The sequence below is a fragment of the Rhodnius prolixus genome, unplaced genomic scaffold (assembly GCF_049639745.1).
Source record: "Rhodnius prolixus isolate KJV_2025 unplaced genomic scaffold, Rpr scaffold_7, whole genome shotgun sequence".
In the NCBI taxonomy this organism is placed as follows: domain Eukaryota; kingdom Metazoa; phylum Arthropoda; class Insecta; order Hemiptera; family Reduviidae; genus Rhodnius; species Rhodnius prolixus.
The window spans coordinates 3,309,575-3,322,415 of record NW_027411582.1 but is presented as its reverse complement, the minus strand read 5'-3'; the positions used below and the strand labels follow the sequence as shown (position 1 = coordinate 3,322,415).

General features: G+C 38.6%; 1 protein-coding gene across 1 annotated transcript; it reads right to left on the bottom strand.

Moving 5' to 3' along the window:
- Positions 1-3,465: 3,465 nt before the first annotated feature.
- LOC141446746 (uncharacterized) lies at positions 3,466-7,205 on the bottom strand. The gene is made up of 2 exons (XM_074113462.1): positions 7,006-7,205; positions 3,466-4,639 (listed from the first exon to the last, which is right to left on the bottom strand). Exons 1-2 carry the CDS (start codon positions 7,015-7,017, stop codon positions 3,617-3,619), a joined length of 1,035 nt encoding a protein of 344 aa, XP_073969563.1. The 5' UTR covers positions 7,018-7,205; the 3' UTR covers positions 3,466-3,616.
- Positions 7,206-12,841: the final 5,636 nt, after the last annotated feature.

Below are 12,841 nucleotides of genomic sequence, written 5' to 3'. Positions count from 1 at the left end.
ACTAATCAAATCAAAATTAGTAACTAAAAATAAAAACTAATAGAAAATTTAACTTTCTAATAGTTTTTGTAGAAATAGTTTTCTTTGTTTATTCATAGAAAAACATGGTTTCGATCTCTGCTAGTCAACTTGACCTAGAAAGTCTATTTCCGTTAAATTTAGCACCAATTCTAGTGGATATCCGTTTGATTTTAATCTTACCCAGATTTATTGGGTACTTACACAGCTTTTAATATGTAAACAAACGAACATGTACATCAAAGTTGCGAGAATAATCTCTAAAAAAAGGCACAAATAAAAAGAAGATTTTTCTTACGTAATATTTACTTTTGCAAACGGAAATGGATAAGATAGGAATAAAAAATTTCATACCAATATGTTGGTTACAAAAAGAAATGATCGCCTATTCGCCTACTTTTTTCAGGCGGGCTTAACGTCCAACTACCAATTAGCTGTTGTGGACTGAGGCGACTAGCAAACATACATTACTGTAAATTTCTCATATTAACATTAAATAAAATACCAGACTTAGAGGTAGGGAATCGAACCCACTAAACCAACAATATATCTTAGCTTTGCGGGTCTAGCCTATAACCGCCTAACATACTTTACTATAAACTCATATTAACCATTAAATAAAATCCAAGACCTAGAGATAGAGAATCAAACCCACTAAACCAACAATACATCTTAGCGTTGCGGGTCTAGCCTATAACCGCCTAACATACTTAACTATAAATTTCTCATATTAACATTAAATAAAATACAAGACTTAGAGGTAGGGAATCGAACCCACTAAACCAACAATATATCTTAGCTTTGTGGGTCTAGCCTATAACCGCCTAACATACTTTACTATAAGCTCATATTAACCATTAAATAAAATCCAAGACCTAGAGATAGAGAATCAAACCCACTAAACCAACAATACATCTTAGCTTTGCGGGTCTAGCCTATAACCGCCTAACATACTTAACTATAAATTTCTCATATTAACATTAAATAAAATACAAGACTTAGAGGTAGGGAATCGAACCCACTAAACCAGCAATACACCTTAGCTTTGCGGGTCTAGCATATAACTGCCTAACATACTTTACTGTAAATTTCTCATATTAACCATTAAATAAAATACAAGACTTAGAGATAGGGAATCGAACCCAATAAACCAACAATACATCTTAGCTTTGCCAGTCTAGCCTATAACCGCCTAACATACTTAACTATAAATTTCTCATATTAACATTAAATAAAATACAAGACTTAGAGGTAGGGAATCGAACCCACTAAACCAACAATACACCTTAGCATTGCGGGTCTAGCCTATAACCGCCTAACATACTTTACTGTAAATTTCTCATATTAACCATTAAATAAAATACAAGACTTAGAGATAGGGAATCGAATCCAGTACTGTTCAAATAATACTGTAGCCTTTATACTGAGAAAAGTATAGTGTACAAGAGGACAACATATACCAATATGTTGGTTTAACGGGAGATGATGTTGCGGGCACAATTTCATGACCAAGGTAAGCTTATAAGTTTATTGAAATTTTTTGGAGGCAGTTCTTTTTTTTTTGAGTGTTTTCCTGTTGTAGGCGGCGAGGAAAAAGGAAGTTACAAGTTTCCGGTTGGGTCTCAGTTTGTCAGTGTGTGTGTGTGTGTGTGTGTGTGTGTGTGTGTGTGTGTGTGTGTGTGTGTGTGGCCGTGTACTTCCTGTAATCAAGAACTCACTACGTCAGTGTAGTAAAGATGTCAAAACTTCATATGTTAATTACCCAGAGAGTTTTCCCCTAATTACCCCAGAAAGAGAGAAGGAAAGGGACAGATTTTGAGGATCCCACTTTTCCACGAGCACGCACACACGCCAAACTCATGTATCCCCCATAACTTTAATCCCATTATCCGTATAAACACTTTAATCCTGTTCAGATTTAATCGTACATATTGTACGAACAAGGCGACCTACAAAACTTTGTATGTACATCGTTAGTATATGAAACGTTTTAAAATGTTTTCTTTGAATAGCTATTTGCCTAATTACGTCATATCCTACGTATATAATAGTGTTCAGATCATTGTTTAAGGAACTCAATGTTACTACGGGCATCCAAGCTAAACTACACAAACAATTCCAACTTCATATACCTATTGATGATGTTGCTGTTTTAATTGAGCAAAATCCCTACACTAGACTTAAAAGAACAGAACTGAACAGACGCTATCGACTACTTAAAAGACTCGTAGACGATAGATCAAAACTCTCTCTGGACTACAAAAAGACTGATTTATACTTCTATTTTGAAAACCCATCTGGGCTTATGGAATAGAGCTGTGGGGTTCAAATCAAACGCTCCAATCTCCAAAGGATTCAATCGCTACAATCTAAGAAACTTCGAACTATCGTAAATGCTCCATTTTATGTCTCCCAACCTGGACTATACACACTGACCTTAACATTCCTTTTGTCACCCAAGTCGCTGAAAACACGATACAGAAAACTCCACTTCAGCCTGCAATCTCATATAAATCCTGTCTAGCTCACAAAATCTTTCTTCAAGAACTCTTTCTGATAACCCGGACAAGACGTCTTAAAAGACAGTGTGGCCTTGTGATTTCCTCTCAAGAGAAGAGAGTGGTACTAACCGTCTAATGAAACGATATAAAGAAACTCAAAATTTTGCATGGAATGTAAGATTCTTAAATTTCAACATGCTATATCTCCACCCTTATTGAATCTTTTAGGACAAAATTTTACACAATTAATAGATTAAGTATTCAAAATTGGCGAGGAATGTCAAATAAAAAACAAACAACTCGTCTTGTATATAAGAAAAGAGAGGATGCTGCCAACGTATCAGCAACTCTCTCCCCTCCGTCGACTGGAGTCGATGGTCAAAGGGTTGAAGGAGGGAAGATGTGCTCCAGTGTCCCTCGGCTACAAACTGCTTCCCGATGGAAGCAGTAAAGGATGTAACGAGGGAGGAGGAGGAGGTGCCATCCGAGTACGAGGGGCTTTGAAGTGATGAGACGGCGCTGATGACCAAGCTGTCGATGCGCCGAGAAAAAAAACAACTCGTCTTTTTGCCTTCTTCAGGACGTGGCTGTGCGGGTTGGTCGAGTTACAGAAAAACTGTAACACAGTTACAGAAAACAGTTTACTGTAACTCAAACAACCTGCATAGCCACGCCCTGAAGAAGACAATATATTTTGTCGAAACGTTGGCCAAAAAAAAAAAGACAAGTTGTTGTTTTTCTTTGACCGATTCCTCGCCAATTTTGAATCCTTAGTTTAATAATTTTCGGTCACGAAACCAATATATATATTCACAATTAGTACAGCTTGTTGTTGCCTTCAATTGAGAAAACTCCATCCATAGATTTCGCAACATTACAAGACGAGATATTGCGAATCAAGTTCTGGGTTGAATTTGGGATCCTTAAAGAATAAATCAGTTGAAAATGCATTTTTTAAAAAAACATTTATTTGAGCAACGTAATAACAAAGTAAAAAAAGTTTTGTGAAAACAAAAAAATTAAAACATGAGGAGGGAGGGTATTTATTGGCACCAAATTGAGGGTAACTCTTAAAATTAAACAATATCAAGTCTTTTCTATCCTTGTCTGGCGAGAGCTTCACCGTAAGCAGCGAAATGTTCCAGTTTCTTGGCCGCCACTTCCGGTGTATCTGCAACGGGATTCAACGGCGAGTACGGATAGTATCCAAGGTATGGTGTGACCGGCAGGCCAGATCTAGCCTGGGCATGAGCAGCAAAATGTACAGCTTTGGCGGCGCGCACTTCCGGTGTATCGGCCACAGTTCCGTCAGCGTTTAGAGGCGCTGTTCCGTACCAGTAAGGAGCGTAGACCAACGGAACTCCGCCTCTAGCTTGGGCATGAGCAGCAAAATGGGCAGCTTTAGCGGCACGCACTTCCGGCGTTTCAGCCACTGTACCGTCAGGATTCAGCGGCGCCCATCTCTTCTGTCTGGTCAAGGCTTGTTGATGTGCGGCGAAATGTGCCACTTTAGCAGCCACCACTTCCGGTGTCTCTAGCACGCCTGGCGCGCCAAACAATGGGTATCCACGAGCTTGAGCATGGGCGGCAAAGTGTACAGCTTTAGCGGCACGCACTTCCGGTGTGTCGGCCACAGTACCGTCAAGATTCAAGGGTGCGTACAGTCCGGAGTACCAGTACGGTGAGTACACGAATGGCAGACCGCGAGCTTTAGCCACTTCACTGTAATGGGCGACTTTAGCGGCGGCCACTTCCGGCGTGTCGGCCACAGTACCATCTGGATTCAATGGCGCTTGACGGACATGTCTGGACAATGCTTGAGCATGGGCGGCCAAGTGAACAGCTTTTGCGGCACGTACTTCCGGCGTTTCGGCCACTGTACCATCAGGATTCAGTGGGGCACCAAACAGTGGTCCCCAATAGCCAGTCGGGTGTACAGAGGGTACGCCGGCTTGGGCACGAGCTTGTAAATGGGCAGCGTAATGAACAGCTTTGGCTTGTAACACTTCCGGCGTTTCAGCTACTGTACCGTCAGGATTCAGTGGGGCAGTTCCGTAGACGTGGGCGAATGGCCACCACGGTGAAACTGCTTGTGATGCAGCTACCAATCCGAGTAAGATCTGAAACAATTAAGAAAACAAAATATTAGCCAAGCTTTACTTAAAGTTGGCTTCAACGTGATATTGAGTAGTTACGTAAAAGCTACAGCTTTGAGGAGATCTTGAGGTTTTAAACCCAAAATTTTCCATGTTAAAAGCTGTTTTGATACCTTCTTTACCATTAAATTGCTTCAAACCCAGATTTTTTAAGAGCACATTCTGTTTTTACTTATACATTCAATTATACCTAAGACTAAGATTCAACCTTGGAATGGGTGCTCAACCCCTAGAACTGCTCCTTTTGGGTTTCTCCTCTTCATTCCAGCAATGTCCCTTCAAGATCTGGGGACCCACAGGACTCAAATAGCCAAAGATCACATGTTACCGCAACAGATCTGTTAATTTGTTTCCTGCTGCTTCTGGCTTATACAGCACAACAGCTCCAGGATAATACAGGACCTTGAGGAGGAACGCAGCCCTTACAGACAAGGTTCTGGCCCTACTCTTGAAGCTAACATGACCCGGCACCACTTCTAAGGTCTAACCTTTCAACGGGAACAACATTGCACCTAGGGTAATCTCGTTTAGCTTCCAGACGAAGGACCATAAGTAGCACTTAATTTTTTTAGAAGAGCCTGGCTGACTGCGAGGATTGCATTGTTCTTATCTTAAGTAAGGGCTTTCTTCAATTTTAGGCAATTTCCATGCTGGATTATTGCCAATGTTTATTTCTCCAGCCCACCGTTATCTGGCTTTGTAATCGCACAATATTCAGTTACAAATTTTAAATTAAAGAGGAAGAAAGAATTTATTACCGGAACAGAATCGCTAAGTTCCTTCGTTCCCTCTTCCACAACGGGAATTTCAAAACACACTCCCCTAACATAAATTGAATCAACCATTTAACTTACACTAACTCGCCCGAATGGTAAACAGTATATTTAAACAGAACAATCGCGTATAACTTATAAACCTTTTTTACAGAAAATTCGCACATCTGGCCAGACGTTTTCCTGAAAAACACATCTTTTAACCTTTGATAATACATGTGGTAGGACTGCCATAATTAAGAAAATGGCACGTTAGAGAGCAATCTACTTTCCACATAACTGCTGCTAGAAAGAAAACAGTTCAAACTTCATTTCAAACAAACCCCCCACAAAAAAAATTAAATAACATAGTTCTTCCAGTTTAAGAATTAACTTCCAATTCAGGATTTTCAAGTACCAAATTCAGCCCTACTTAACAGTACACAAGCGCTCGAAACTCAAATTATACTGAAATGGGACATCAGGGTGAAAACTCTTCCCAAAAAGCTCAAAACATTGAAAAAAAATTGTTCCTGTAAAGTGGTACATCCGGTCTAAGTAAGTAAAGTAAAGTAATCGCCTATTTTTTCAGGCGGGGCTTAACGTCCAACTACCAATTAGGTGTCGTGGACGGAGGCGACTAGCAAACATACTTTACTATAAATTTCTTTTATTAATCATTAAATAAAATCCAAGGCCTAAGACTGGGAATCGAACCCAATACCACAATACATATTAGCTTCGCAGGTCTTGCCTCTAACCGCTCGACTACCGTGGCGCCTACATCCGGTCTAAGTATTTGTGGTCCCAAAGTTTACTGTTGGGCCAAAATGATGCACTTCCTGTTTGAGACATTTACCCCCACCCCCTAAAAACACACACACACACTTTTTCGTACTCAAATTGATCTCAAAAAAAAAATTTGTATTTTCAGTGTCAACTTAATGCTAATAATAAAATTTCAGATGGCTTTGGGTAAACAATTACACGTCATAAGTTCAAACAGGACACTAAAGTAAATTAAAGTAATTGTCTATTTTTTCAGGCGGGCTTTAAGTCCAACTACCGAATTAGGTGCCGAGGACGGAGGCGACTAGCAAACATACTTTACTATAAATTCCTCATATTAACCATTAAATAAAAGCCAAGGCCTAAGACCGGGGAATCGAACCAACTAAACCAACAATACATCTTAGCTATGCGGGTCTAGTCTATAATCGCCTAACATACTTTACTATAAATTCCTCATATTAACCATTAAATAAAATCCAAGACTTAGAGATAGGGAATCGAACCCATTAAACCAACAATACATCTTAGCATTGCGGGTCTAGCCTATAACCGCCTGACATACTTTATTGTAAATTTCTCATATTAACCATTAAATAAAATGCAAGACCTAGACCAGGGGAATCGAACCCACTAAACCAACAATACATCTTAGCTATGCGGGTCTCGCCTCTTAACCGCTCGGCTATCGTGGCGCTTAACAGAACACTATTTAAACACTTTCACTTTAAGGAAAAATTAAAGAAAAAAAATTTTCACCAAAAAAAAAAGTATTTAGAGAATACTTACTAGAATTTTCATTTTTCTTCTTTGTGCAAGTTTAAACCAAAAAAATTAAAAAAAATCACACACAGAATCTTCCCCTAAAAAAAAAGTAAAGATTTAATCAAAGCTCCCTTCTTTTTTTTCACAACTAGGGCGGAATTGACCCGCGCAGAAATGGGAAAAACGAAGTACTGGGATTCACGATATGATTTAGTGTCTGGGGGACTACTTTGGCTTTTATATATACACCCAGCCTAGACTTTGAGTACAACTCCCCGCCTTCAGTGGGGCTTTTTGTTTTTTTTTTAGTTGGGGAGGCGCTCTTTGATAGATCTCTGGAAGAGGGGGAACCACACTACGTTCCTGGGTAATGTGCTTTTTTTCTATTCCCTACCTCACACACACTCATTGACACACCTGCAGCTGAAATCGACTGGCGGGAGATGATGCTAAAAAGTTGATTGGCGGGGCGTGCGGGTTTTTAATTTTTTATTTTTCAATGTTACAACGGGATTGCATAATTCAAATCGCAGTTGTTAAACGCCTCCTTCATATTTTGCTGAATAGTTGTTCAACTTAGAATACTATTTTTTTTTACTCCAATCAATAGTAAGATGAAAACTAAAAAATATTGGCATTTTGGGAAATCGTGTCTTGCCAAAGGTAAGAAAATTATTATGATTTTCTTTTTCCGTAATTGGGCGGGAATAGAGGGGAGGAGCTTCAATAGGGATGCACCAAATTAGCTTTAAGCTTCTTTTTTTTAATTTTTTAAGTAAACCAAAAAATCACACCTTTTCTATTGGCTGAAATACGACTGATTTACAGAACTGAAAATAACGTGAAATTTTGTTCTGATAAAACGCTAAATAAAATACAACCTACGTACCTTAAATTTACGACTGACAGACACACCTCCTTAAGATACGCACATACTCGTACATTACACACTCTATAACTAAACTTAAAGACTAGGGTTACATACAAAAATTATTTATGTACTCTTCGTTTATTAATTTTGCTACTACAGAATTCAGAATAGTTGTTAGATTTTATTTTTTTAAATGTCCACATTTATATCCGGTTTTAAAAGGAAATAACCATTTTTATAAGGCATTCAAGTTCCAAGCTTGAACCACTCTTCCGTGGCTATAGTTTTCTGATTTTCATTAAAGTGAAAGTGTTTAAAATAGTGTTCTGTTAGGCACCACGATAGCTGAGCGGTTAAGAGGCTAGACCCGCAATGCTAAGGTGTATTGTTGGTTTAGTGGGTTCGATTCCCTATCTCTAAGTCTTGGATTTTATTTAATGGTTAATATGAGAAATTTATAGTAAAGTATGTGAGGCGGTTATAGGTTAGACCCGCAATGCTAAGGTGTATTGTTGGTTTAATGGGTTCGATTCCCTAACTCTAGGTCTTGGATCTTATTTAATGGTTAATATGAGAAATTTATAGTAAAGTATGTTAGGCAGTTAGAGGCTAGACCCGCAATGAAACTAGTCCTGATTGAACCACTTCCGACTTGAACCTTCCCCTGAAAACTAGTCCTAAAGCTAAGTAGTACCACTTTTCCGAAAACAGATTTCCCACTGGGGAAATTTTAGCCGGAGAAAATCGTACAGAGAATTAGATTAGATTAAACTAGGGCGGCCTCAAGGCCTACGCCACTGCGATTCCCTTTGGATCTATTGTGGCACCAGACCTGCGCGTTTAATCAGACTCTTAATTCCGGAGAGCGACTCTTGGGTAAAGCTCATAGGCCTTGGTTTTTCCTCCCCGAGAAGTAAAATCCTTAGCCACACATGAGAATTAGAATTTTCACTTTTTCCTACACACTCTTTAAAGAAAAATGTCATAGTCTAGCTGATTTTTCGCTTTAATCTTTTCAGCGCCAATATCTTTTACAAAAAACGGAAATAACCATTTTAGAAGCGAATCAAGTTCCAAGCTTAAATCACTTCCGACTATAGCCATGAATCTTCCTGAAACTAGTCCTAAAGCTCAGTAGTGCCACTTTTCCGTACAGATTTCCCACTGGGGAAATTTCAGCCGTAGAAAATCGTACAGAGAATTAGAATTTTCACTTTTTCCTACTCATTCGTCAAAGAAAAATGTCATAGTCTAGCTGATTTTTCGCTTTAATCTATTTAGCGCCAAAATCTTGTACGAAAAATTAGTTATCCACATATTTTACACGAAATGAATCCATTTTACTATCAGTTTACTAGAATTTCCTCTTAAACCGGGGGGGGCCATCCATATTGCTCAAAAATAGTTCTATTGAACTTCTACTTTAAACATTTTCTAACAGGTAATTCGATTCGGCAACTTCCAGGCAAAGTGTTCATTTTTCGTCCAATTAGTTCTTCAGACTTCATCTAGTTTTCCACTTCGTCGAAAGTACAAGAAAATAAGATAATTAGAAAAACACAGAACAGGTACTTCTCCAGGACGGTTCACTCTTTAAAAAAGTCCGCTACATCTCAGCCATAATTGTTGTGTAGCTGAGTAGCTATTTTTAGAACTAAACATCCTTGAAGATTCTTTTGATATAAACACTACCAGAGTCTGTATCTTTCATTAAATTCTTTTAGTTCTGTCCTTCTCGTTAAGACCGGACCTATTTTAAGCTCAGTCTTAACGAGGTCTTTTAATTTAAAAAGCTAAAGTTTCTAGCTAAGGATTTAATAATTAAAAACAAATTATAATAATTCATGAAAAAGCTCTAAAACATTAAATTTCGTTCAAGCTTTACCATCATTTTGTGTCTGCATGTATTTTGGCTCTTCCGCTTGAATAGATCGATGTCTGACCGGATGTTGGTTTACTTCCTCTTACCAGGTAAGCTGGTACTACCGGCTGAAAAATTTCCGTTATTTTCCTAACTTAGAATCTCATACTGTTCACTTCCGGGTCTAATTTTGCTACTCCCTCCTAGATCTGTAACAGGAATATCTTCCCCCAGCATCCCTATAAACTGTCGTGTTCCATGATCTTTGAGGCAAACTTTTACTTGGTGGAATTTTCGAACTAATTCCTTAATAGGATGAAAAAATAACTGCCATAATATTCATTTATTATGCCGCGAGCTTTCGACCCTAGGGACTAGGTCCATCTTCAGGGCTAATTTACATCATTAAAGGGTTGCTGTGTCTTCTTGTCTTGTCTGTTCGAAAGCCTGGCATAATAAAGAAATATATCATGACCGAAACTGGCATTAATTTTTCATCCTATTGAAACTATGATTCAGTCACCAAAAATAATAAACAGTAAAACCTTATTGTTTAAATGCTAAAACTCCGGAAGTGACTATATGATTGCTGCTCAATAAAATCCATCTTCCGCCGGAAAAAGAAAGCTTGCTCAATGCCTTCTATAGTTTTTTTTTTTTACCCATCTTCACTTGCAAGCACCGACGTTTGTCTTTGTCTGCACTCCAGTAATGCAGGGGGTCGCCAAACTTTTTTTTTTGATCAAGGACGACCCCCCCATAAATGTAATTTTCAGTTAATTAAAAATAAAACTATCTATTAGGTACTGGTGTTTTGTACAATTTATTTTATGATTTTAAACATTTATTAAAGTAATTTTACGTTGTGTTACAAATAGTTTTATGAAAAATATCTTAGTGTTGAAATTTAAATACCTTATAATAAGGAAAGTAACTACAGTATTGTTTCTTAATCAATGAGATGGGTGTGCCTGGTGTTTCTTTGCAAGGAACTATATTGGGTTCAACATTGTTTTTCCTTCGACCCCCCCAGGTTCAGATCGACCCCCCTAATTTTGTTAAATAGACCCCTGGGGGTCTTATGTAGACCACTTTGGCGACCTCTATTGACTAGAGTGATCGGGGGTCTACTTCAATTCGTCTACAAACAACGGACAAATCGTTGTTTTTAACAACACTAAAAAGGGAGAACCAATCGATGAACATAGCGGGTAAAATGGGAAATTAGACTGATTGCAGACTGTCATCTCTACTATTACAATGATTCTGCTTATCTTTTGCGGCGATCTGCACATTGAATGGAGAAATCGATGTGTGCTACCTCGATGTCGGAACTTCGTGAGATATTAGTGAATATTGGTGGTTGTTTTCCCCAGAGGACTTCCGTCTGTGAGGGTGTGCTTTTGTCAGAGAGAGAGGGAAAGAGAAAATTATTAAATCGTCATACACACATACTGACGTCAAACATTTTCCTGCCACGCTTCGTGCTACATCTGTCCTACTTCCTTTAGTTAATTAAATTACCCCCCACCTCCACATCTACTTAAACCGGCAGCACATTAAATTTTGTAAAATATACTCACACAATCTGTTACTTTGTTTGTCAGTGTAATACACTACCGTACTGACTTCCTGTCCCAGCGCTACGTCATCAGCTTGCTCTTACCTGTACCTAATTAAAAATCTGAAGACAGCAAGCAATCACCTGATTTTTCTCTTACTGCGACTCTCTAGACTCTCTAATTTATCCATTTTTATCACAAACTCGAGAATATTTTTAATCAAATCTAATTAGTGAAATTATGTACGAAATAAAACTGTACAAATAGCTTCAAATGTCTGTAAAAAATCCTCAAAATGTTGTAGAAAACATAATTTCCTAGTCAATCTGTCCAAATAAAAGATATTGATCTATATGTTTCATTAGATACGAGTACATTGCAGCATCCCCCGGAGTGTTTATAGCAAATCCTCCAGGCACCCTTGGGAAGTTCTAGGAGGTGATTTGTGATTCAGAGATAGTGACACCTTGGGAAAAAGCAATGGAATAACTGGGAAGAAAGAGGAACATCCGTCTGGGATATCTCGCTAAGTAGCTTCGGATGTTCGCCTTTTCTTTACCTTAAACAACTTCATCGTATGGCTAAGGATATTACTCCTCCGGGGAGGAAAAACCAAGGCCTTGAGAGCCTTTACCCAAGAGTCGCTCGCCAGAATTGAGAGTCTGATTAAACGGGGACGGGTCTGGGAGGGCGAGCTTCAGAGTGGGCGGAGCCACAATAGATCCAAAGGGGTTGCAGTGGCGTGTAGGTCTTGAGGCCGCCCTAATCTAATCTAACAACTTCATCCCAGATGTTCTGGGAATTAGGGTATATTTGACCGCCTCTGGGCAAGATTCTAGTGAAGCCCAATTCCTGCAGAGGTAGTTGGATCCGAATGTTTGTCCCAATCCTTCTAAAAATAAAAAATAAAAATAAATAAAACCTTTTAAGAAGTAACCAACAATAAACTCGCCATTCCATGTTGTACAATCTTATGGCAGATTTTATAGCAGAACAGCTCGCTGGACAACTAATCTTACGGCACCCTTGTACCTGACTAGAGCTTTTACTCTTAGCTAAAAAGGTGAAAACCAAAAACTGCTCGGATGGACCACTCTAAAATAGTCCACGTTTACTAAATATATAATAAGCAAAATGATGTTTATTAACACCGGCTATATCATCTTTAAACCACCCACCATCTATTCATAATAAGCTTAGTGAATTACTCTGCTTCATCCACTCTGGGATACAGCATCCTTTTTTTTAAAGTGAAGAATCTTCTTTTTTCCCAGGGTCGAGGAGAAAGGTCAACCTACGCACTCCTTTTTTCATCATCATTTTATCCCTTTTTATAAAAAAAAAAGGGGGAATTTCTTCGTCAACTCTTACTGCAGAAATATTCAAAGCTTTCAGGGATTTTTTTTTGCTTATAAAGCTTGGAAAAATTTTCATGTGGGCTTTCTAAGTTGGGAAAGATTAATGTAGTTTCACTCAGGTCCTTAGTCTTTCTAATAACTTAGTACAGTAATGGCGAACCTATGACCCGCGGGTCAGACACTGACCCACGCAAGCTTTTTCACTGAC